The 26,984-nt window shown below is 29.8% G+C and overlaps 3 protein-coding genes across 3 annotated transcripts; 1 reads left to right on the top strand and 2 right to left on the bottom strand.

The window, feature by feature from the left end:
- Positions 1 to 3,865: 3,865 nt before the first annotated feature.
- Positions 3,866 to 7,542, bottom strand: LOC107457438 (gamma-tubulin complex component 3 homolog). Its single transcript, XM_016075597.4, has one exon. It carries the CDS (start codon positions 7,490 to 7,492, stop codon positions 4,826 to 4,828), a length of 2,667 nt encoding a protein of 888 aa, XP_015931083.2. The 5' UTR covers positions 7,493 to 7,542; the 3' UTR covers positions 3,866 to 4,825.
- Positions 7,543 to 7,932: 390 nt separating this feature from the next.
- On the top strand, positions 7,933 to 13,877 carry LOC107457437 (glucosamine 6-phosphate N-acetyltransferase). The gene is made up of 6 exons (XM_016075596.4): positions 7,933 to 8,092; positions 8,203 to 8,356; positions 9,057 to 9,119; positions 10,100 to 10,230; positions 11,092 to 11,153; positions 13,467 to 13,877. Exons 1-6 carry the CDS (start codon positions 8,066 to 8,068, stop codon positions 13,618 to 13,620), a joined length of 591 nt encoding a protein of 196 aa, XP_015931082.1. The 5' UTR covers positions 7,933 to 8,065; the 3' UTR covers positions 13,621 to 13,877.
- A 1,910-nt stretch (positions 13,878 to 15,787) lies between these two features.
- On the bottom strand, positions 15,788 to 23,879 carry LOC107457436 (complex I intermediate-associated protein 30; the record flags this gene model as incomplete). The annotated part of the gene is given in 4 exon segments (XM_043040242.2): positions 15,788 to 16,031; positions 18,861 to 19,046; positions 21,304 to 21,486; positions 23,583 to 23,879. Coding segments are annotated over 4 exon segments (885 nt in total). The 3' UTR covers positions 15,788 to 15,809.
- Between the last annotated feature and the right edge of the window lie 3,105 nt (positions 23,880 to 26,984).

The following is a 26,984-nucleotide window of genomic DNA, read 5'->3' as shown; positions in this document are numbered from 1 at the left end:
GTAATTGTTAGGCTCAAATTTTTTTTCTCAAGTCATGCTACCATGTTAAGTTTATGAATGTAGACCTGCCAACATTGGAGAAATAAAATAACGGAGATTTTACTAGCAACATTTTTTAGGCGCTACGAGTAAAGTTTTGATACATCATGCATAATCATGTAAGTCAAAAAGAGTAATTCAAAATTTGAAATAATATAAGAGATTACATTTAACGAAGTAAAAAATATGTATATAAATCTTAATCTAAAGATGTTTTAAACCAATATTTATAATTACTTAAACTTTTATTTTATAACCATCATTGAACAACCAATCCAATTATTGGGTTTACGACTACTAATGTTCAACTATGTAGCCTTGTAATTTACTACAGAAGACAAGGGAACTCCTGTATCAAGTATAGGGAAAAATTTGCCATCGAGGAATACTTCAACTTTTAACACTCAACATTCTGCAGTACTGGCAATAGCACCATCTGTTGAGGAATAGGAGAAGTATTTTTGCCATCAGCAGATATATTTTATCGCCAAAAGAATTTTTTTTTATTAATTTCTTTAACAAATACAGAGAAAATTGAGAATAAACAGATGAACAGGAGATAGTCGTAAAATACAGGAGTCTTTGTTAAAAAAACAGGAGACTTGGAAGGCATGTAGTCTTATTGTACAACTAAATTTCAATTGCTGGCATGAACACCAGTAATAACAATAACCTCAAAACAGATTTGGTTAACTTTTGAACTGATAAGAACCAGAAGTTCTACTATAAGCACGGGAACACTGAGTGACCATAAAGATGGCGATTGAACAGAATGGGAAATATTTGACTTATTAAAGGACATTTCTTGTATAGAAAAAATTATGTTTTACTTAAGATTAAAATACTGAAATTACTATCTTGCCAGCATTTCCTTAGAAAAGAAAATGTATAGAGAATAATTTAGCAAAGAGGTTATTTTAGGGCATTTAAGAAGTATGGAAGATTTTTTCTTCTATAAATGGTCACAGTTGGGAGAAACTACAGAGTGGGAGGATTGCATCAAAAGTAAGAGCCCGGTACCAAAATTAATGAAGTGAATCTGCAGCACTATTTTCATAAATATAAATTTGTATGCAGTATCGTTGCAGTCAGACAGAAATTATTGCAAAAATTCAGCTTAATCAAACATGCATTTATCAAATTTTGCTAACATAAGGTCTTTAAAAATTCTTTTACATAAATACTTTGTTGTTAACATTTTAGTTATATTTTATATGATACTGAAAAAAAAAATACAGTATAAATCCCAAGTAACAGAAAAAAAAAATATGTTTTTGTTTTTCACGGTGTTCTAAAAGAAAATTTCAGTAACTCCCCACCATTTGTTTTCTTTTTAAAATCAAAACTTATATTAAAAACTATCTGCAGTCTCAGGCTGCATAGCCAGATTTTTCAACAAAAAATAAGCACCTTTTAAGTACTCAAAAAATATTTTTAAACACTTTCCAAAAAAAAAAAATCCTAATTAGGATCTGTGCAGTGATAAAAAATATTTTTTTCTTTTGATTAAAGTTCTTAATTTTTGAACATAAAATCAATAAAATTCAAAAACATTTTCACAAACTTCACATAATCATGATAAAATAACTAGTTTCTAATGAGTATTGCAGAGAAAATTGTGAAAATCATGTATTTTTTGTAATTTAGGACGACAATCTACACGGCAAAGAAAAAATCTCTTTTTAAAAGATAGAAAATAAAGCATTTTTAACAAACCCTGAATAAAAAAAAGCATCTTTAGGGGCCTTTATAAAATGTAAATCAAAAATTAACACTTTTTAAAAATCCTACACACCCTAAGTCTGTAATAATCAGCAATGCCTTCTGCTGTGCTGTAGGGTTTCTGCTACAGGGAATAAGTGTAATAAATTTGATCGTTTTGTGAAAAATTAAATATAAGTTTTAAATGGGAAAATATCTAATTTAATGAGAAAAATAATTTAATTTAAATGTGATAATATAGACTCCTCTGTCAAATTGACCTATTCCCCTTAACATCCAGTCTTTTATTTTAAACCAACCCGAGTATGATGGAAATGGAGATTGTCATAAGTACCAAGCACCAGTTAAGCTTTATTCCTAGTACGCTACACAGAACAGCTTGTAATTATTTATCTATAAATCAGAACTTTTTTTAATGTCACTTTTAAAATTTATTTTCAGTAAAAAAAAATTTTAAAAAAACATGTCTAATTGATTACTTTCATTTAAATTACAAAAAATAATTTTTTGCTGAACAGTAATGTAGCCTTTAAATAAAAGAACTATTTTTTTAGTTATCTCATGACTAAGTCAAGTCAAAAGTTTTCTTTTGTTTAAGACACATAATAGTTTAACAAAAACTATCTGCAGTAGAATTAGGTTTTTCTGCATTGTGCACCTAGATTTGAAAATGAACAATCATCTTATAGTTTGTCTAGAATAAGAACTCTCCCAGACATTCATCTGGACCTCTGGCAGTAATTATGGTAACGAGATATGACTATTTGAAGTAGGGGTCGCTGATTTGGAGTGGTTTCGGCTCAGGTTAGCTGGCGAGAGAAAGGGAATCTCTTTCTTCAATCTATTGTGTTCATCCTAGCTAGAGAGAAGATACCCTCCCTAAAATGCGCCGTTCTTGCTTCCATAGCACCAGGCGGCCTCAGACTTTGTGGCAGGAGGAGTTCTTAGCTTAGACAAAATATACTTCCGTTCAATCTACAAATCCAGTATCTTGATTTTTTGCTACTTAGTTGATTACCCTTCCCACTGAAGGCAAGATAGGAGAAAGATGAAATTATCTACCAAAAAATATATGTAAGCAATACTGAACTAGAAAAGCTTCTAACAAAATTAAAATTTAGTACACTAAAAATTTGGCCAATCAGAATGTAAGGGAGTCTGCAAATTCTGAAGACTAAAACACCAAAAACCTACATTTTTAATATTACCTAATTTTCAGGAAAAAAATAAATATACAGGGTGCATAGCCAAATCTTTCAACAAGAAATAAGTACCTTTTAAGCACTCACAAAATATTTTTAAGCACTATATACATTAACAAAATGCTAAATAATTTTCAAAGACTTCGGTTCGATATCATAGGGCGGAAAATGAAGCCTGAATTTGAGAATAATCTTGCAAAATGCAGCAGAGCTGCACATGAGAGTGCACTAATCTCACCGAACCCAGCTCAGTCTAGGAACAAGCAAAATACAAGTATTTTATCAAACATGTAAAATTATTGGAGCTTTCATACACTATGAACCGACGGAATGCCAAAACAGATTGTGGTTTAATGAATTGTGAAAACGTTGAATAGAACAATGTGAAAAGCATGCTTTTGCATAATACGTGGTAAAAATCGACATGGTAAAGAAAAAAAAATCTCATTTTCAAAAAGGGAAAATTAAGCACTTTTTAAAAACACAACGCACCATGATATATAAATATATTTAGAAAAATTAAAATGGTAGTTACATTAATTAATAAAGATAAAAATAAAAAAAAACCGAGTGGTAGACTAAATACTTAATTTTAATTTAGTGAAGTTAAAGGAGATGGGGTATTTATCAAGAATTTATCTGTATTTTACTTTGCATTTCAATTAGTCTTTAGAAGAAAAAATTAATAAATTTCAGAAAATTCAGGTTACATGAACTTTCCTGTTATGTATTCCAGATAGCCCAGCTTTTAGAGGAATAAATGCTGATGTATCCAACAAAAGATAAAATGGTTAAGAGCAAGCTCAGAACTTAGTTTGCAAACCATATAAAATGAACTGCATAAGCTGTTCTGGAGACATAAGAGCATACAAATAAAATAAATAAATAGAAATTACATCAACTACAAGACTGTGCATCCTTTATTTTCATTCAATTAAATAAAAATTCACATTTTTAAAGCAAAGAAATTATAAAAAAATTTAAATTAAAAAAAAAAATTTAAACTAATTTTTTTTTTCAATTCAAATGCAGAATCTGGCAGAATATGTAGTGCTTTTTGTATTATTAAACTTGTAATTTAAATATCATAATTATTAATGTTGTATAAGATATTTTAAGCTAAGTCTTTTGTTTTAATTATCAATAATTAATTTTTATTTGTCAACATCTTTCAGATAACAATTTAATGCATAAACTATATTAACTCTCCAACAACTAGATTTGCAATGAAGTATAAATTTTTTTACATGAAAGAAGCATTTCTACTTCAAATAACTCAAGAAACTAGTGTAACACTAACGTTAAAAGGACAATTAAACAATACAATATTTTCTTAATATAACAGAACTTAATTAATCACACTACATAATTATTATAAAAAGGACAAACAATTTTCTTTTAAAAACAACAATCAATCAAATCATTAAAATTAAACATTCTAAAAAAAGGTATTGATGTTTAGTAAACATTTTAAACTAAAAGAACTAGTTTTGCAAATAGCATGAAATACATATCTTACAAATATACATGACATATATTACACAAGGATAAATATTTTAATATAAATACGTAACAAATATTTTAGTAAATGCAATTAACACTCCAAGTCTGTGATACAACTTGTTACAGTGAATATACAATTTTGTAGTAAGTAGACATTTTACAATGCTATACATATAAAGCGGAAGCAAATAAAAAAAGATTGCTACTTAACTTATTTTACATATTTACAAAATTTCAATGAAAATAATTCATATCTGTACACATTTAATTAACATCAATTGCGGTTTAATTGCACAACAGTTAATAGAATGCCTGAAAGAAAATGAACATGTTTTTACAAAACTACAAAAAAAAGGACATTATTTTATAGATTTTCTGCGATTTTGGTAGGTTAAGGAAGACTGCAGCCGCCTGTTTTTGCGTTTGAAGTGTTCATTAAAATCCAGCCTAAAGCTCAAAAACCGAAGATTCGGATCGTCTTGGTCGTTCAGCATGATCAAAAATTTCTGTACAAACTCCTCGTATTTGCTAGATAAAATTTTCAACTGCCTTTTGGTATCAGGAATACGCTCGATCAATGCATGAAGGGGTTCTGTATATTCTTTTTTTTGTTTTTCAGTAATACCCCATTCATCTTTAGAAGTTTTCATTTGAACTAATTCATCCATTTCATTCAACTTTTGAATAACTAAATTCACTTTATCCCAAAACTTTTCTTGAATTTGATCAAAAGCAATAATTTGATCATAAATAGACTTCAACTGAGTCCTGAGGATGAAGGAGTCCTCATCGAGGAGCGCCCGAGATAGCAACATATCGAGAAAATTTTCGTGAGCGGCTATAACCTGGTCTAAATCTTGAGCTGATGATATCTTCAACAATAAATCGGCCCAGCAGCACTCCATTACTTCAAATGCCATGTAATATTGCATTTGTTGCACAAAATGCACCATTTGCGATAGAATAATATGGCACTGATACAATACCGGAGTTATTTCAGGTACTCGAGCTTGGCACTTAAGATAGGAAGAGCGTGAGTGAGATATTTTGCTAAGAATATATTCCATTCTTTTAGCTCTCCAGAGAGTATTAAACAACCTATGATATGAATTCATTGAGTTGGCGGTAAAAACCGTACCAATAGGACCATCGACGTGGTAATCGAGGCAAAATACATCCCAACCCACATCACCGACATCGACTTTCAGCAACCTCACATCCAGACGTTGAAGCACTTCCGGATTATGAAACTGGGCGTTAGTAGCACGAATGGCGCTTTCTAATATTCCAGTTAAGTTATGAATATACAAATTTTTTCCCGGTTTAGCGAGATCATTGTCTAAAAGATCCATTAGATGTCTAATAAAATCACCTTGTCCTAGCAAAAAGTAGTTTCTCATAGCGAGCAAATGATCCATCAAGTCGTATTTATCGTGCAATACCTGAAGAACGGTTTTACTGGTTTTAACGTAATTCTTCTCCAAAATGTTTTCAAAATTTGCGTCTTTCTCTTGAGAGAACAAAGATTCCGTACTCAAAAGTTCCAGAGCCTTAATTTTTCGATTTTCATCTCTGACGAAAGTATTATCTTGGCACACTTGATGTAAAAAGTTAATTGCTTTTCCGGTAGAGAGGATCTTTCTAGCTTGATCCATTGTAATAAAAGATGGAATCATGGCTTTGTTCAGATAGTATTTATCCTGCCAAAGATTTGCATCTGGTACTGCAACGTTAGCTGCCACAAAAAACTCACCAAAAGTGTCTTCTAATTCTCCACAATATATCCAATTACTTAACATCTTAAATAGTGGTCGAGTTACGTCGCACAGTAAATTCTGTATAAGAGATCGTACGAATTGATCCCCATGCTGTAAATGAGAATATAAAACGGAGGCTAATTCGCCTCCTTTTTTCTTTCTACATGCTTCCACGACAGATGTAAGAATTTTAAGCTGTGTATGAGGTTCAAATATCCACACTGATAATCTATGCAAAGTTAAGCTGTTGGAGTTAGTGTAAGTTTGATTTAAAGCAACTTCTTGAGTTAGCAAGGATTCAAGTTCAGCTATTAGTTTGTAATACTCAACCAACTTAGACTTCAATGCTGCAACAAAACTTTGAGAAATTAGACCAGATGATTTTTCATTATTAGGATGTTTACAATAATCGTCGACCTGGCAATACATCCACCCCAGCTCCAAAAATCTCAAAGTGATCCGCTTAACCGGATTTGGAAAGTCTTCCTTGAAAGTTACCCGAAAATCTTTCTTTTCCGGTTCCCAATGAATTATTTCTCCTCTCAACCCTTGCATTGCATACAAAACATCATGCAGCAACGGTTTTAAATTAGACAAACTACAAGCAATAGATCCTAAATTTGAGTCATCAGATCTAGCTGTCAAAGCTCTTTCTATCAACGGATCAGGCTTCCCAATGTTAGGAAGAGAACTTTGTTTATCCAAATTGGAGAATAATGACGCAACTCTAGTATGTGACATATCAGTTTGTGGTTTAAAGTTAGACTTATTGGCACACGGATGAAATAGAAGATCTGACATTAAGTTATCTGTATTGTGATTTTTAAAATAATCATTTAAATCTGGAGTGTATGAATGAGGTCTGTTGATTCTTTTTACCAAATCACGTGGGTTCAATCCTAAATCGAAGTCTGTAAGACCAGGTTTTGAGATATTATTCTCCGACTTGGTCTTTTCTTGATCAGAACCGTACAAACAATATAAAAAATTGAGGACATTCTCCCTATTTTTTAAAATTTTACTTTTTCGTATACTGTGATGGAGCTTTTCAAATTTTAAAGCATTTTCAATTTTATTTTCGATCATAAATTTTTTCTTAATTTTGTCAGATACTGAAGATTCATCAATATCGTGATTATTCAGAGAGCAACTTAAAAGTTCCGATGCATGTATGGTCTCACGTTTGACAGATTCAGGAGGTTTCTTCAGAATATGGCTCACTAATTTTTCAACAAACTCGTTTGATGAACTATTAAAACGAGAGGCCATATTACATAAACGTCGCAATTAGTTTAAATAAAATTTTGCCGTTTAGATNCAGATACGCTCTATGATTGGTTAAAAATTTGATCGGTAAGATAGCAAAATGAATTTTACTGCGCCGATAATCGGTGCAATAGACACTCCGTAAAAGAAAAGTAAACACCGTTATTAAAATCCGCGACAATTTATGGTTACGAAAACAGTTAAATAAAATTATTTGACTGTAAACTTAATTACCACGGTTACGATCAAGATTATTCTCGACTACACTTCGATGTGAATTACGGGCTTATTATTAGAACAAACAAAATAAAAAAGATTTACTCACTTAAAATGAATACTTTTTTCAGCTTTTATGGATAAAGTATCCAGTTTTCGTCATGTTTATAAAATTAAATGATAAGAAACTGAAACTAAAAGTTGTATTCCAAGTGTATGGCAACTATCTATTACCGAACGTAAGCAGACGATTCCGGAATGCTGTCAATAAATCCTTGAAACAACATTTTATTGGAGTGAATTGAGATTTATGCCTTAGGGATAAGTCATTGGAAGTAAAATTTCTTGTTAAGAAAAGCTATGAATTCTAACAATTACGAAGAAAATGTACGCAAAAAATTTCATTTGTTTTTAATTCATTTTTATTTATATCTTACTTTTATATTTATATATACTCACTTTTATAAATACTAATATTTTAATATTTGCTATTACAGTGCAATGTTGATGACGATTATATCTACCCACCTGAAATTTTGAAAAAATTAGACTACAAGAAAAACTACGTGAATTTCAATCCTCCTATTTCTATATTAAACCCTGGAGAAAATTTAATACTAAGACCTCTTTGTCTAAATGATTATAATAAAGGTAATTTTTCTTATTTATTTTATAAATATTGAATAAAATGTCATTGTTAAGAAACTGCTTTGATGTGTACCAGAATTCTCTCTTTGCTAAACTGTAGGTTTTCATGTCGTTATATGTCTACACTTTTAAAAAATATGTAAAATAGATACTGCATTATATTTTCTGTATTACTAAAAATACATGTCTTATGTCATGTTTTATATAATTCACCTATCTTAGCACTTCTAAAAATATGCTTTACAATTTTTATGTAACTGTAGGAAAAATATTTGTGTTACTGTAATGTTTTTTTTTTTATTTTAAAAAATGATAAGTCAAAAAATAAGTCTTCTTTTATATTATTTGTTTTCATTCTTTTAACACTGGTTGAAATTGTTATAAAATTGGTTATTGCAATAAGGATATTAATGAAATACCTAAAAACAGTTCAGTTTTCAGATACAAAATATTTTTTGAAAAAAAATCTATTTTATGTATGTTATTAAAAATAGATTCTACATTTTTTAAATATTTTTTTTATTGTTTTATTTTTATGCTCCATTCATATGTGTCTTTGATGCATGAGACCAATATTGTTTAATCAAGTGCTGTTGCAAAACATAAAAAATAATAATAAATTAGCAAGAAATAAAATAAACAGTTGAAATAGATCTTAGATGTTATTAAGAAAAAGTATTACTTAAAATATTTTTTTTCTTAGGTTATTTAGATTTATTAGCTCAACTTACAAGAGTAGGAGAGGTGTCTGAACAAACATTCAAAGGTATGTTTAAAACTTTAAGATTAAGTTATAAAAATATTCAATGTAGAAATTTTTACTTTTTTACCAATTAATTTAAGCTATTATAAAAATAAAAAAAATTTCATTGTTTTTTTTTTAGATATTTTTGTATTTTGTACTTTATCTATAATAGGTATTTTGTGAGAAAATGTTGTAATTATTTTCTCAGGCCAAAAAATTAAAATTTTTGCGCTATTTTTAAAAAAAAAAAAAAAAAACAAACAAGCAAAGTTTTGCTAAAAACTTTATTGCTCTTATGATTTTTCAACTGATTTAATTAGGCATAACTTTGTCATGCAGGTCATTTGTTTATCATATCAAACAAATTTTGCTTTCTTATTAAGAAAAAAAAGCTTTATTTGAAATTAAAAGGTTATTAGAAATTTATCTATTTTAGCATTTTTTTAATTTTCAAAAAATCTGTGTATATATATATATATGTATACAGTGGAACCTGTCTAAACTGACCACCCTCAGGACCAAGTGAAATGGTCACTATATAGGGGTGGTCAATTTATGAAGATTCTTAAAAGAGGACTCTTTAAATAAAACTTGTAGAAAATGGTCACCTTACTCATGTGCTCACTTTACCAAGGTGGTCACTTTTACAGGTTCCACTGTATATATATATATATTTCAACATTTTTCGTGAATAAAATTTTACCAATTTGTCTTACAATAAATAATAAATTATATAAATTCCGTCATTGAATGTCGTTTTTATGGGATGGCTGCTTATTTTTACTAAAAGTGCAAAAAGGGAGCATTTATAGGGATCCAAGGGCAGGCAGGGTGGGTGGCCCATCTAATAACGCGTAGGGAGAGCACTGGTAATTGCTTCCATAAATTACTTAAATTCAAAATGATCCAATAGTTTTCTAGTTCAACTACTCTTTATAGCAAAGCTCATTGTGAATATCGTGATATACTTGCTGTTTAATTTGTATCTTTATATTTAACAGAAACATTCCAAGAAATGAAGTCTGCAAAAAATAGATATTTCATTACTGTTATAGAAGATTTAACTACGAACCAGATTATAGGCACTGCTACATTATTTGTTGAAAGGAAATTTATACACTCTGCTGGTTTGGTATGTATTCATATTTATAGTGAAAAGGTAATATAAAAAATTAAACAAAAGCATAGTTAAATATTATTTGCAATTATAAATTAACATTTCTACTTGTATGCTTCATTAAAAGGTAATTCCACTTTTTATTATTGTCGTATTAGCTGGCTTTAAAAGCATGTAGATGTAAGCTTTTTTAAAGTCTGCAAATAGGACATTCCCAAATGATGGAATTGTCTTAAAATATAATATACTGTATTTGAGTTTAAACATTTTTAAATGGAATTACGAATAATTAATGCTTACCTAAATCACCAGTATAATTTATTAAAAGAATGAAAATAACTTAATGAAATTTGAAAAAAAATAATTGAACTATTCATTAAGAATATCAAAGAATAGAAAAATTCAAAGCCACACCAGGTTCAGAATATTAAAATATACAGTTGCATTTTTCGGATTCTGTTGAACTGCTATAGTTCATAATGAATATCAAAGGATAGAAAAATTCAAAGCCACATCAGGTTCAGAATATTAAAATATACAAATAAGTTTTTCGGATTCTGTTGAACTGCTGTAATTCATAATGAATATCTAAGAATAGAAAAATTCAAAGCCACATCAGATTCAGAATATCAAAAAATACCAATACATTTTTCTGAATCACAATTAGAGAAATCTTCACAATCTAAAATACGGATTTATATATTTTTAATTCATATATATTTTGTTTTTATCTATTTTTACTTCCTGTATTTCAATAACTTATTTTTTTCAGTGTGCTAGTATATTCATTATCTCATTTTTAATCATACTTATGTTGTTAAAACCGAAGTACTTTTTTAAAAAATTTATATTTCATTAAAAAAAATGTTTTTATAGAGAGGAAGATTAGAAGATGTTGTAATCAGTAATGACTATAGAGGCAAACAATTGGGTAAATTGTAAGTATGCAGCAATTTTTAATTCATTGCATTCTATATTAAACGATTTAACAGATTTAAAAAATAGATTGATTATATTTAAAACTTATATTTATGCTGCCATTTCATTAAAAATTAAAATTTATTAAAAAAATTAGAATTTTAAGTATATATATCGAAGTGGAGAGGGAATAAAATTGATCACACTAATTTCTTACTACCAAACTTTAATATATTTGATAAGTTGTAAGTATACTATAATTTCTAATTTATTGTCTATTTAATCTTTACCTAATCGATTCGGCAAAATAAGTATATAATTTTGAATAGCTATAATTGATTGGCACGGTGGCATAAGAGCAAAGAAAAGCCTATACTGCAATCTAAAATAACAAACCCATTGAAATTTCTAATGCCTTATGTACACTAATTACTAATGTTAATAGTCTCTTAATAAAAAAATTAATTATGATTTCTTTAAACAATTAAGGTAACAAGAATAATTTGGCTGAAAAAAATTAACCCAATATAACAAATGAAATTTATTTAATTTAGTCTGGAAAAAATTTATTTTTTACCAAGAAGGAAAAAGAGAGAGAAATTAAGATTATAGTAATTACTATTTTTTTAAACTTCATTAAATCTTTTATTTTTAATGAGGAAGAAAATAACATTTCTGCAATAAACTGTCAAAATCTAAGATTTTAATTTAAAGTAACAAAATGTTAAAGTTGAGTAAAATGTTGTCTTTTACAATGTCTGTTATGATATGATATACCTAAACTTTGGATGGCATTAAATTATTTCAGGAAAATATTTTTTTTTAATTCAGAGCAGTGTGATCACATCATAGTAACTCATACAAAAAATTTTAAGCATGTACAAAGTTGCCTACTAGTACGCTTTTTTCAAAATATTTTATGAAGTGGTAAACAGTTAAAAACTGAAGTTTGCTGAATTTTTGGTAATTTTGCACTACTATTTTAAAAGCCTCACCACAAGTGAGCTGGACATGTGGCTTTTCAATCATTCACATATAGTGGTGTGGAAAGCAATTTTGAATCAAATTTACAAATCAAAAGAATCATACATTAAAACATAAACTTATCTGCCACTTGAAAATAGTTTTCCCAAAAAACATAGAAAGTTAGCAGTCCTGTTTGTATAACTGTGGTAGTATATTTTGCAATACAGCTGATGACCATTTAAAGAACTCCTTTCATTTCATATTTAACTTTCCTTTTATAGCATTAAAATATCAGTTCATCGAAATATTAGCAAAGAACCAAGTAAGATCAGTAGTGTAATCAGTTAACCCTTCAACTCCACCTTGTGCAAAATTGTATTGATATTTCCTAACTTCACACATTTTCCTTTGAACAACATAGCAAAACTGGTTTTTTGATTTAGGAAGTCGGTAATTTAAAATTTTGAAAAAGCCCTGATTGATGATCAGAAAGTTAATATACAAACATGGTATTATACCTTGAAACGTTTAAATGTCTCTATAAACAAAATATAAGTTTTTTTTCTCCATACAGTATAGGCTAGATGTATAGAGTACAACATATTACAATAAGTCCGCTATTATAACACGTTTCCAAGACATTGACAAGATTATTATGTTAAAGAAACAAAAATTTTATGTTAATTACTTGCTAAAAGTTATTAGTCTCCATTATTGCAACAATTTTTTGAGAGAGATTCTTTTTTTTTTAGAAACCTTTATTTTTTTTCGATTGCTTAAGTCAAGCAATATTATTTCAAAAAATACAAATTGGAAGATATTTTTATTAGTTTCTGGTATCAATATAGAAAAAGAATAAAGAAGCATCAATTCATCATTATGTTTAATCTTTTTGATTATGAAGTTATGTGTGGGCAACCAACAACAGAGTTATCTTCTTACAAAAAAATGTGCTGTTTTGACGAAGCCTGTTACACACTTCAAAAAAATTAATTAAAAAAATTTTTTGACCACGTACCTACAGTGCAACCTTATTTCTCTTAACAGCTTACTATTGGAATCAATATTCAAAACTATTGCATTTCATTTAATTTTTTCTTGCATCTTGCTTAAACTACTGATCTACAATCTGTAAAAAAAAAAAAGCAGCCCTCTCTAATTACGATACAGCTAAATCGAATTAGTTATTCAGAATAAAAGGAAAAGAGATAAATATGTCTATTTAATCTTTTAAAAAAATTTTTTTGCTGTTTTATTATAAAATAATTTTGTTTATAATGATGCAGTAAAAACAATTCCTTTTGATATTAGAATTTTCGTTATAGCGAACTTTTATAGATAAATTCGAAATTTTTCTTTCTTTTTAGGGTTGTTATCACAATAAGATTGCTAGCAGAACACATAGGATGCTATAAAATGTCGCTTGACTGTAAGGACAAAATGGTGAAATTCTATAACCAGTTTGGTTTCATTTGTGAAAGTGGCAACAGCAACATGATGACTATTAGATTCAAGGAGTAAAGAGGATAATTACGGGTTGTTATTTATTATACCACACTATGATGAACAATGAGAAACATCCTTGCGCACAAAATTGAAGGATTGTACTTTATTTTTATTGTTGAAAGTCATTATTTTTCTTAGTTGATTTGCATTTATTTTTCTTACCACTGTTTGTATTAGGAAGTATTTTACAACAAATTACTGTACTTAAATGTTTTTGTTTTTTTTTTCAAAAAGTTTAAAAATATTGGATATTAAATGGTTGTTGAAAGTAATCTGATTTCATTACTAAAACAAAAACAAACAAAAATACATGTTTCACACATTACACAGTTTCGAGAAATTTAAAGAAAAAATTAGTAACCTACAGTTCATAAATTCTGTTTGGATAATATTGTTCATCATACTCTTTCTACATATTTGAAGAAAAAACGCTATTACAATTTCTAGATTGTGTTTGGAACAAAATCTAAATATCATATTTTACAATTTAATATATAAATAGTACTTTATCATGTTTAAGAAGGTAAAAGTTGTTTTACTATGAATTTAATAAAATATTTATAGGAGCATTGCTGATAAACATTATTTTGTGAAAATTTTATATAAGATGTTTAATTAAACTACTGTAGAAATAGTATAAAAACTAAGAATAAATTTTATATATCTTCACATGAAAGTGAGGTATTTATTAATAGCCTAATTATATAAATTTTCACTTAAATGTATAAATAACGCTTGTTAGTAAAAAGTTATTTATAACAGTCTAATACTAACTTTAAATGCCTTTTATTTATTTATTTTTTTAATAATTCAGTTAAAAGAAAAGCTTTGATTTAAACATTTTATTTTTTTACTTTGCTTAGTATAACAATATACATTAAAAAGTATATATCATTTTTTATAAGCAAGATAAGTAACTTTACATGAGCCATTGCTAGCTTTTTGATATAATAGTGTGAGAGGCTAAAAAATTTAAATTTTAAGACATTTCTAATTTTTTGGTATGTTTATTTTGATTTCCTAGAGTTTGATAGCATTAAAAAAATTTATGAAAATTTTTTTAAATTGTCTTAAATTTTTCCCGCTGCATATTTTAATTTCAAAAAATATAGGTTAACAAGATATATACAAGTTTTTAATTGTTTCATAAATAATATATTACCTCAGATAGATATAGAGTGAGTCTGAACAAGACGGCAATACTTTAATGGGTGATAGATTTCATGTACTCGAGTAATATTTGTCATAGGATCTATAATCAGAATGCAGGCAATGACAAGTTCAAAGGTAGTTTTCCACTGTCACATTTAAAGAATAAACACAAGACTGGGAAAAGATGCTTCAAAAAAACTTTTTACTCATTATAAGAATAAACACAAAAATGGGAAAAGATGCTTCAAAGAACTTTTTACTCATTATAAGAATAAACACGAAAATGGGAAAAGATGCTTCAAAAACTTTTTACATATTTAAAGAATTAACATAAGAATGGGAAAAGATGCTTTAAAAAAACTTTTTACGCATTTAAAGAATAAACACAAGAATGGGAAAAGATGCTTTAAAAAACTTTTTAATCATTTAAAGAATAAACACAAGAATGGGAAAAGATGCTTTAAAAAAACTTTTCACACATTTACAGAATAAACACAAGAATGGGGAAAGATGCTTCAAAAAGCTTTTTACTCATTTAAAGAATAAAGAGTAGAATGGGAAAAGATGCTTCAAAAAGCTTTTTATTTATATGATTGATCTACAAAGAAATTGCTCAAAAGAAAACAATTTAATTGATGCCCAAAGAATTTATTGTTATCACAAATGTATATCACTCTCAACAGTACAGATGTGAAGCCTGCATTGCAGCTGGCGGAAGATCTTTTTAGCAATTCTTCAAACATCACTTACATCTTTTCTTTTTTGCAATTTCTTTGTACATCAATCATATTCCCATGAATAAAAAAATTTCTGAAGCATTTTCTTCCATTCTTGTTGCAATTCTTTAAAATGAAAAACTACCTTTAAATTTCTCACTGCTTGTGTTCCATCATACGTTCTATGACGAATACTGCTCATGTAGATACGCTCTATCACTCAGTAATTTCACTGTCTTGTTCAGACTCACCTTGTATTGTCATCATAATTTTGTGAATTGATGTCTTGTAGAATTGTATGAATAAATGCAAGATACATTTCTAAACAGTATTTAATTAATCAGTAACAAGCTCTTTAGGTATTTTATACATTTCATAAGCACATTTCTCTTTAAAAGAATCATCCTTATGGCATCCGATATAATCTATTTCTAAATGAAACGGCCCAGGTACTGTAGCAGCAGTGATACCAACACTGTTGACTTTATTGAGAGGAATCCTTTCCTGTCTGTCTTGTATGCGACCCTTAGATTGCATAAAAAATTTTGAAAATGGTATCTAGAATAAACAACATTAATAAAATTAATAATTGGTTGAAAAAAAAGACTTTAATATTTATACATAATAGGCTCATGGTTACAATTATATCAATGAAAGTAATATTTAGCATGATAAAAAATAAATTACATAGTATGATGTTAAATACAAGATACAATAATCATTGTAATAATTATCTAATACCGAACAGATATATTATTACTAAGGCCCGGATTTTGATGACATTTGCATTTTTGGACATTTTTTGTCTTTTAGAGCATTTTTTTAGATTTATAGGGCATTTTTCTTTAAATATTGGGGCGTATTTTGCATTTTAATGCATTTTTTTGGTTAATTTTTTCCAATTTTTATTATTTTTTACCAATTTTCATTCTTACACTGGCTTCCAAACAATGAAGAAAATCTACAGAATATTAACAGGTGAAGCAAAATCTTTTCAAATTGAAGAAGAATTGTCAGTAAGTGAGACCGTCTTTTTCAAGTACACACTTATAACATCAGTAGACGTTGAAAGAAGCTTCTGCAGGAATGAAAATTTTCTTTCAGACAAGAGACGCTCGTTTACATTTCAAATTATCAAAAAAAAATTTATAATCCAATGTAATTCTGATATTTAGTAATATTATGAGATGGGAGTTGTTATATCCCTCAGAGTTTCTCTACAAAAGAAAAATATTTTCCTTTTTTTGTTATTTTAGGATATAAAACATACTTTTCAAACTTTAATGAACGTAAAACAAGTTTTGCATTGCTTTATATCTTTTAAATGACTCATAATAATTTTAAAGAGCGAAACATTTTTTAATTCAATATTTTTACTTTATTTAAGGCATTTTTTGTGCAATTTTTGCCCTTTTAAGGGCATTTTTTGCCCTTTTTAAGGGCATTTTTTGCCCTTTTTAAGGGCATTTTTTGCACTTTTTAAGGGCATTAGTTGAGATTTTTTAGGTCATCAAAATCCGGGCTCTAATTATTACTTTACTTTATTTAATATACAATGATATACAAATATATTAACACATGATAGTATACTAATAATCCAAACAAGCCGGGGATGTAACTATTAAAGATAACCAGGAATCTCCAAACTATCTAGCTCAAGATGGACACTGACTCTTCCACTACGTTCCAAGGGTCAAGACATAGCCATCAGACGTGTTATTTAGAGGTGAAAAGGGTCTTCCCCCTAGCTTTAGAGAATTAAGAAAAATTGTCATGTTTCTAAAGGAATGAGAGGTTATAATGGCACTACAGATTTATTGAAATTTATAATCTTATTTTGTTATTACAAGAAAAAATTAACCCATACTTATGTCCTTTTAGCAAAATACTATTTGGTTTCAATCCTAATTTAACAAAAAATTGCATTTGCTCTATATAAATCAGTTGTTGCGGTTCTTTAAATTATTATTTTGTAAGAAAAACTTACATATTTATAAATATAATTAAGATAAACTGTTACAGGTAACGCCAAAGTTGAACCGGCTAAATTTAGCCAATTTGGTGCTGTTCCTGAGCCAGTTTTATTCTACAGGCTACACTCTGGGAACCTCTATACTGAATAAAGAGTTATAAAAAATATAAGGCTGGCCTGCAGAGTGCGAAATAATTAGTACAAATTTTGTTGTACGTTTCATAGCATTATAGCTGAATAACGAAAAACTTAGGCGAAACTATTTTGTCTAAAGATTAAACAAGAATTTTTAATTATTTAGATAGATGCAATAACAATTACAGAGACTCTGAATACTATTAATTTTGATTGGACTGAGGAGAACTTTTAAAAAAAAAAAAAAACTCTAAAGAAACAGATATCAATCTTAAGAATATGGAAAAGAAAAGAAAAAGTGGGACTATTTTCAATAAAAGCACCAGCATAATAGCATTAAATCTAACAGTTTTGCAAATCAAAAATATTTCAGACTCATGTTTTCTTGCCTAAAAACCAAACTTCTTTTGTATTTCTACCTTCAGAAAGTGCATCTATATAAGAAAACATTCACTTTAATTTCTTGATTAAATAAATAAAAAGATGAGGGTTAGACTTATAAACAAATTTAAAAAATTTAAATCTTGGGTTTTTGTAAATTTTATTGTTTGCATTGTCTTTTCTCATTCTAGAAAAATAGTTTATTTTATTATATGGGTGAGAAAATAAAAATTTGGCAAGTTTTTAAAAGATATGCTTTTATGATAGATACTATGTCACTGACTGAGCAGTAAAAATGCCTTTAAAATCCTGCTACTGACACTATGACACTCTCCTATAAACATATTTTTAACATAATTGAACTGGAATACTTCGATTAAATGATCATAACTAAATAAGTGAGATTAATTGCTTACAATTATTACAAAAATAAATTGGGTAGTGCATTCAGCTCTTAACCAAAAGGCTGGTAGTTCAATCCCAACTGGTGATAACTACATTACAGCATATAAAAAAAAAATTTCAACAAAATAAAAAATTCATGTTAGCATAATGTAATAATGTCTACACTATCTTTAGCATAAATGTATTTTTAAAAAGTGGCATGTATTCACGAGTGATGGAAATTTTAAACAAATTTTGATTGAATGATTATAACTAAATAAATGAAATTCAATGCATACAATTATTACAGAAATAAACATTTAGATACTTAAGGTTGAAATTTATCTTTCATACAATTAATTTCTTAATTATCTGAAATGTTCAATTCTGAAAAGTACCTTCAGCTTACCAGAAAAATCAAAATTTGACTGTCAAATTAATAATTTAAACATTATTATTTAGGAGCCATAAATACAACTGAAACTTTAACAATTTAAATAGTAAGTTATTCTTACTCTAATTGTTTCCCAGTAGGGACCACCACGGGTGTACATAGGATAAGTAAATGTAGAGAACCAGGTGACATCATAATACAGTCCCAAGCCTAAATTAATAGCATAACCTCTTCCATCACCTTTTACCCTCAATTCTAAATGAGTAAACCAATCCCAAAAATAACAGTCCTCCCGCATAAAGGATTTCTGAAACGAAAATAATATAATATTAATAGTCAATTGTTTTGTAAGATGTTGAGAAAAATTTATAAGAGAGATGTAACAGGATTAATTGAGACATGATACTTTATTAAAATCATAAAAATAAAATAAAAAAGAGCCTTCTTCAAGATGATAAATAGGATATTGCAGTTTTTCTAATCGTTCATACATATAGTGTTGGTTAGAAGTCGCACACATCAAAGTTTAAACCGTCCACAAATGTACCATTCAAATTAAAGTATAAGAGAAACTAATTGAAATGATGACTTTCATTTTATACAGACAATTTTTAAATATTAGATGTGTAATATCATGATCCATGAGTACCAAATTGCATTTATTTTACTAGAATGCATTTAATATTTTCAGACAAAAAATCACTTTTCATCTACAAACAGATTTTAAAATAGCAATTATAAAAGATAGGAAAAATACCTCATATTGTTTTTACAATCACATTTTACATTATTTCATAATAATTATAGTTAGTAGCAGTATATATAAAAATGTTAAGCTGTGAAAAAAATTCCAAATTATTTTATTGTCTTAAGAAGATTTTATTTTTTCTTCTGTCTACTAAAAATATCTCTAAAGACATGAAATAACAATATTTTTTAAGCCTCCAAGAAAGACCACTAACATTTATTTTCTACTTTTGGGAGGCTCAGATTTTTTTTTCCATAGACTTTGTGTTGATTTGTTGTTATTGTTGTTGTTAATTTACGTCGCACTAGAGCTGCACAATGGGCTATTGGCGACGGTCTGGGAAACATCCCGGAGGATGATCCGAAGACATGCCATCACAATTTTGATCCTCTGCGGAGAGGATGGCACCCCCACTTCGGTAGCCCAACGACCTGCGCGGGAAGTCGAGCACTTTACGGTAGCACAGTTTAACGAGGACCAATACCGCACACCCTCGGTCCCTACGCAGACTGATCCAAGTGGTCACCCACCCGCACACTGGCCGCAGCCAGTGATGCTTGACTTCGGTGATCTGCTGGGAACCGTGTCCTAACGATCAGTCCACTGCGGGACAGACTTTGTGTTGAAGAAAACCTTTAGGAGAGACCATTAAAATTGCTTTTCAAAAAAAATTTTAATTGAAAGAAATTTTTAAAAAACTGCTTTTTTATTAGAAGAGAAGATTGTGTTTCAGAATAGGTTTGTTGAAAAAGGGAAAGATGAGATTTCTTTTCTTTTTTTATTTCTTGTTTCTAGAAAGTCTTTTTTGTACTTAAAATTGTTAAAAGAACGAAAAAATTACTGTTTATTGGTTGCAAATAACAAAATTTCATAACCATTGCTACTTCCAGGAATAAATTAATTTTAAACAGATTATTACGGATATTCTTAAAAACCATAATTTTCATTACTCAACCATAAAACTGCAATCCATAATCTTAAATATGAATTTGTAATAATTAAAGAAAAATCGTAATAGTGTACGCCCCGGTGTTAATGTTGATTTACACAGAGCTCATTCTAGGCAGAAAAAAGGGCAGGGTGCAGAAGTTTAAAAAAAGGGCATTATTATTCTAAAAAGGCAATAATTTCTTTCTATGGTCTTTACACGTTCTAAATAATTATGATTTAATGATAGTGGAAGTAACTGTAAACTTTCAAGGACAAGTGCAACAAGGGAGTGTGATGGCTATTTTTCCTTTCCAAAATAAATCGATGTATTGACAGCAATGACAAACTAATTAAAAAGAGTTGAAAATAACAAAAATTTAAGAAATCCATAGTAGAGTTTGGGGAAAAAACAAAGAAGGGTTGAGGGAAAAAAGCGCAAAAAGGGTATGGAGTCTATTATATCAGGGCACTAATTTACTTCAGGGGCAACAGGGTGGATTCTTTTGACTAAAAGGGCAGTAGGGTGCTGCGCCCTGTTTACCCTGCCTAGAATGAGCTCTGGATTTACAATATACACAGAATCAAAGAATTAGGATTCAAACTTTAGATTTACTTTGAGGATTTGTAAAAGTAGAAGATAATAAAAACTCAAACGATGAAAATAGTATTTAGCTTTTTATTCTCATGATTATTAACACTAGGGTAATATCATTACTTCAACTACTCTCACGACTAATGTATGAATTTCCTCAATAGGTACGAAAGATGATAACAGTCTTGCAAGCACAAAAGAAAAATATGTATTCACTAGAGGCCCAAGTTTTTTTATTAAACAAAACCTTTAGAGCAGTTTAAAGAAAGATAAAGAACTAGATGAAATTCTTACCGTTTTTCTAGTAGACTTGATGCCACAATAGCCAGCAAACCTACTCTTTCCATCCTTCGGAGGAGTGGTGTCAATATTACCATAGAAAACTCCTTTACCTTTATCATTTATAGTGAAATGACAATCACTAAAACCCTCATTATTTATCTTGTCAGAGCCAACACGCCACTTTTTTAAACACTCCTAAAATTAAAATAAACAGATTTACGTTATTAAACTGTGATACACTTAGTAAAACCAAAAAAAAGAGTAAATAAAATCATAAAACATTGAAATTAAAATTGAAACACTTTCATTATTAAATTTTTATTAAAAATTAATGTACTTTTTTTATCAATTTTCTTTTTCTTTTTTTTAAGTTCAAGAGATTTTAGTAAATATGTTGCAGTTTTTTTTAACACTTTTTATAAAATGGCATTTTCAATTGCTGTTAAAATATTTGCTTTTTTTTCACTGTTATAAGGCTGCAATTAAAAATCTTGAAGCCCAAATGAAAAGTCAAGAAAAAAACATTTTTTACTTCTAGATGATAAAATTTTTACATATTAGAAAATTTCTTAATCTCCCAATACAAAAATTATTATTCAAAAAACAAAATCTTAGATGAAAATTATATTTTTTAAAAAACATGATTTTATTATAAAATAAAGCTTTTAAAATGCAAGCTGAAATTCAATGTAACATTATTTTTAATTAGGTAGAGCGCAGTGATGGATTAAGCGTACCATTCCATACCTTAGGCCATTCAAATTTTTGGGGCCCTTAGAACAATTTTTTTTTCTAATATATTTTTTATTTATTCAAATATAAAAGTATTTATATATCTTTCATTTACAAAAGCATACTAAAAATTAAAATAAATAATAATTAATTTAATTTTACTTTATTTTGTTAAATTAGAACTAAAAAATAATCATAACATATTTGAAATTGATTTTTTTTTAAATCATTGTTTTTCTTAATTTTTAAAATTTATTTTCAAAAAATCTATTCTAAGGGGGCCCTTAATCATTGGGGGCCCCAAGCCCAACGCTTTTTGCTTTTATAATCATATAATGTTAATATCTGACAAAGGGGAAAGGATTTGCGATATGCTAAAAGGGAAAGGTATTAATAATGCTTATGTAAAACAGGAAAGGATTATTTTCAAAATTTTCTTAAAAGGCAAATTCACAGCCTTCTTAAAATGCGAAAAAATGGAAAAAATTTTAAATGTAAAGTAAAAATTGAATTCTGGGATAGAAAAATTGGAAAAAATTTCTTGGTTGAGTTTTAGAGGTCAACACAAGGGTTCCTCAAGCATTCTGCTCAAAATTTTATAAAATGAATTAAAACATAAACTTTGTCTAACACAAAGTTAGATCATTTTATTAGAATTTAACCTTAAACATAAATTACTCCAGTAAAAGTTAAAGCAAATACTAAGGGAGAGGGAATAAAAAATTTTATAAAGTGTAGTGTATCTACCACTACAAAAATGTAATTCCAATTCTCTAATATATAAGACATGAGTCACCAATGTGGGGCGAGGAGTAATCGACTATGTCAACCGTCATCTATGAAAAGGTACCCTCCCCCCACAAAATCAAATTAACATGTCTTATATACTAGAGAATTTCAATTACATTTTTGTAGTGGTAGATACACTACAGTACTCTCGATTACATACAATGTATACACACGACTGCTAAATGGCATAACAGGAGCGACCACGACCGTGGACTTAATACAGCTCTCACGATCAACACTCAAAAAAGTATGTTGATCTTAATACAGTTCTCCCGGCTTCTCACAAAGCAGCAACGAATTAACTAGTGGTATCTATTCATCGAATTCTATCGCAGATAAAATTCTGGTGGGGGAGTACTGTAGTAGTGTATCTACCACTACAAAAATATAATTCCAATTCGCTAATATATAAGACATTGTCGATAACAACTCACTCCTCACATAAAGCATTGTCTAGGAATGGCTAAAAATAATTATTTTCAAGATTCTCTCTTCTGTAATTATTTATTAATTTATTTTTATTCTAATTAATTTCTGCCTAGTTGTCACTAAATTTTGGCAACTGATTTAGTATGGAAATCTTATCATAAACAACACAAAATGCCTTTTCATACTAACAATACAAATGCACAGAAATAAATACTGTTAGCAAGGAAATATTTTAAAATAAAAAATATCATTTCAGCAATATAGATCCTAATAAGTATTTTATTATGGAATGGGGAAACATAAATGCAATAAATACTATGAATATTTAACTACATACATACTTTATTATCAAACCTAAAGAAAACATCTGTATCGCCATGCTGATAAAGCTTCCGATCTTGACGAAATTTTTCCTTAACTTCATCAACCCAAAGTTTACACTCCTGAACGAATATCTTGCGACCTTCTTTTATATGTTCTTGCCATGGTTTGTCATGAATTTCAGGTGGAATTGTTCCACGACGATACTGTTCAAAAAATCCACGATTAAATGCAGATGATTGGTGAAAGTTTCTACAATTACAGCTGGTTAAAGCATTTTTTAAAAACTTTAAATTTCCTTTTTTGCAAAGCATTATTCTACAATCATTATTATAATATCCCCTTATTATAAATAAACGGTTATATAGGAAAGAAAATCTAAAAAAAGAATCTGATGATAGATTGTATGCTTCTCGGTGATTTTAATTAAGATTCACAAGTACAAAATATTTTCATTATTTGACTTATGTATGTTCTTGATTGCTTTATTGATTGGATTGATTGATTGATTAAAACGACTTATCTTTGTTCAGCTTAACTACTTACTAACTTATAAATTTAAAATAAACTATTTAAAGGCTTATTTGAACTAAAGCAAATAAATTTAACACAGGTGGAGGCATTTTTATTTTCAGGACAAGAGCCAATAAATTTTTAAAGTTGTTTGTTTCGCCAGATTTTGGTAAACAGTGTTGTTGTAATTTGTTTACGTAACACTAGAGCTACACAATGGGATTTTGGTGATGGTCTTGGATCCGAAGACATGCCATCACAATTTTGATCCTCTGTGGAGGAGGTGCCACTTCTGCTTCAATAGCCCGAGGATGTGCGGTAGAACACTTTAACGAGTTCTAATACCACCTACTTTCGCTCGCTCCGCCGGCTGATCAAAGTTGTCGATTTCCCGCACACTGACCTCTGCAGTAATGCTTAACTTCGTTGATTTGCTGGATACCGCGTCTTAACGATAAGTCCACTGCGGAACTTGAAAGAGTAACTTTCAAACATTCTAATGACGATATTGAGCAGATGGCGTTGTGGTGATTGGGCAAAAACTTTTTCTAATCAGCCTAAATAGGACCAAGGGAGCACGGTATCGTTCCTCTTTATCTATCGTAAAGGGCTCAACTTCATCCGAAGGTCATCGAGCTGCCAAAGTAAGGGAGCAATCCTCTCTTCTGAGAATCAAAATTGTGATTGCATATCCTCGCATTATAGTATCACTTTGAGACTTATGGTCTAAATAATTAAGCCAGAAACCTGTTCAAAGATTTGGCTCCATTATTTTCATTTATTTTTGCATTTTGTGAAGATTCAAACTCAGGAACTATTACCGACTTTGAGGAAATTTTGGATCTTGCCATCCTTTAAAATGATATTAGAAATTGTGTCTTAGAATTCAACATTTTCCCCATTTTTATAATATATAATAAACTTTTTGCATTATCTTTGAATAAACAAATTTTGCAATTCCGTGCAAAAATTTTTCAATTGGCTTAAAAAAATTTCGAGATATGGCGAAATACGCATGAAGTAAAATTAGCATTAAGAGTACAAACTTTGGGACCACTGTTCTTACCATATTTCCACGATTACGATTACCCCTATATTTCGGGCGCCACTGGGACCGTGTTCAAATGTTCGTGGGTTAGATCCCAGCCGACCGAAGACTCCCCGTGTATTAAATGGTGACTGATGCACGTTAAATCTGTGGAGTCGCGAAGTCCTCCATGTTCTCATAACAAATCAATATCTCTGGGGGTACTGCTCCAGGAATTTCCTTGTCTTCTAGATTGGTTCAAAATTACAAGGAAACGGAGTTGAACTTTAGTAGTAGTAAACTCAAAATTGGGTCGACTGTTCAACGACGGATATAAAATATATTTCGAGTTCAGGGGATAGAGCATTCGTCTTCCTATGCTGCGTACCGGCTTCGAATCCCAAGTTGATACGAACGCCGCATCCGGCTTGCACCGACCACAGTGCTGACGTGAAACAGTGCTCAGTGGTAGACGGATCATGAGTTAGAGTACCCATGCCGTCAACCTAACCGCGGGAGGTTCTCGTGGTCTTCCTCTCCATGTAACGCAAATGTAGGTTAGCTCCATCAAAGAGTCCTCCACGAAATCAAATTTTTGCCAATACTCGATCCAGGAGTTCCCTTGTATTCTGGATTGGGTTCAAAATTACGAGGCTTCGGAGCTGAACATCAGTAGTCGTAAACCCATAAAATTGGGTCGGCTGTTCAACGACGGTTTTAAAATTAAATAAAAATATTTTGGGGAAGGCCGGGATAGCCTGGTTGTTAGGGAGTTGCCCAAGAGTTCGTGGATTCTATCTCCGTCGGCCGAAGACTCCCCGTGTAGTAAATGATGGTTGATGCACGCTAAATCTGTCGACTCATGTTCCCATAGCAAATCAATACCTCTGGGGGTACTGATCCAGGAGTTTCCTTGTCTTCTAGATTGGCTCAAAATTACAAGGATACGGAGTTGAACATTAGTAGTCGTAAACCCAAAATGGGACCGGCTGTTCAACGACGGATATGAAATATATTTTGGGGATGAGCCGCGAGGGTTTAGGGGATAGAGCATTCACCTTCCAATGAGGTGAACCGGGTTCGAATCCCAATAGATGCAAATTCCGCATCCAGCTTGCAACGATCTTAGCGCTCAAGTGAAATATCCTCAGTGGTAGACGGATCACGGGTTAGATTCCCCTTGCCGTCAGGCTAACCGTGGGAGGCTCTCGTGGTCTTCCATGTGACGCAAATGCGGGTTAGCTCCATCAAAAAGTCCTCCACGAAGGCAAATTTCTCCTAATACTCGATTCAGGAGTTCCCTTGTCTTCTGATTGGGTTCAGAATTATAAGGCAACGGAGTTAAACATTAGTAGTCATAAACCCATAAAATTCTCTTGGTTATTCAACAATGGTTATAAAATATTAAAATAAAATATATTTTGGGGGCACTGAGCCCATGTCCAAGAGTTCGTGGGTTCGATCCCAACCAGCCGAAGACTCCTCATGTAGCAAATGGTGACTGATGCGCATTAAATCTGCCGAGTCGCAAAGTCCTCCATGTACAGTCCGCAAAAAAAAAAAAGATATCACCCTGAATAACTTCCGTTCTAATGATCGGATTTTCACGAACTAAGTGTCAATCTTAATGGTTCCCGAGAGTGACCTCAAATATGCTAATTAATTTGTGCTAACTATTAATTAAGTTACGAAATCAGACACAAAAACGTACTTTCTCTGAATAAACATATATTTTTTTTTACATATTTGGATTTTTCATCTTCAAAATATAGGGAGTAGCCGCAATCTGGGAAATGTGGTCCCCATAGTTTGGTCAGGAGAGCGATTCAAAGTTCGGGCCCCTTAATGTTAATTTCGCTTTTTGCGTTTTCAGTCATATTTT

The sequence above is a fragment of the Parasteatoda tepidariorum genome, chromosome 9 (genome assembly GCF_043381705.1).
Source record: "Parasteatoda tepidariorum isolate YZ-2023 chromosome 9, CAS_Ptep_4.0, whole genome shotgun sequence".
NCBI lineage: Eukaryota > Metazoa > Arthropoda > Arachnida > Araneae > Theridiidae > Parasteatoda > Parasteatoda tepidariorum.
Note: the sequence above shows the minus strand (reverse complement) of the source record. Positions and strands in the feature narration are given on the sequence as shown.

Excerpts from the sequence above, each read along its gene's own strand:
- LOC107457438 (XM_016075597.4), bottom strand. The coding sequence starts at position 7,492 with ATGGCCTCTCGTTTTAATAGTTCATCAAACGAGTTTGTTGAAAAATTA.
- LOC107457437 (XM_016075596.4), top strand. The coding sequence starts at position 8,066 with ATGAATTCTAACAATTACGAAGAAAAT. Across the intron at positions 8,357-9,056 it reads TCTAAATGATTATAATAAAG|GTTATTTAGATTTATTAGCT; the intron begins GTAATTTTTCTT and ends TTTTTTTCTTAG. Across the intron at positions 11,154-13,466 it reads GGCAAACAATTGGGTAAATT|GGTTGTTATCACAATAAGAT; the intron begins GTAAGTATGCAG and ends CTTTCTTTTTAG.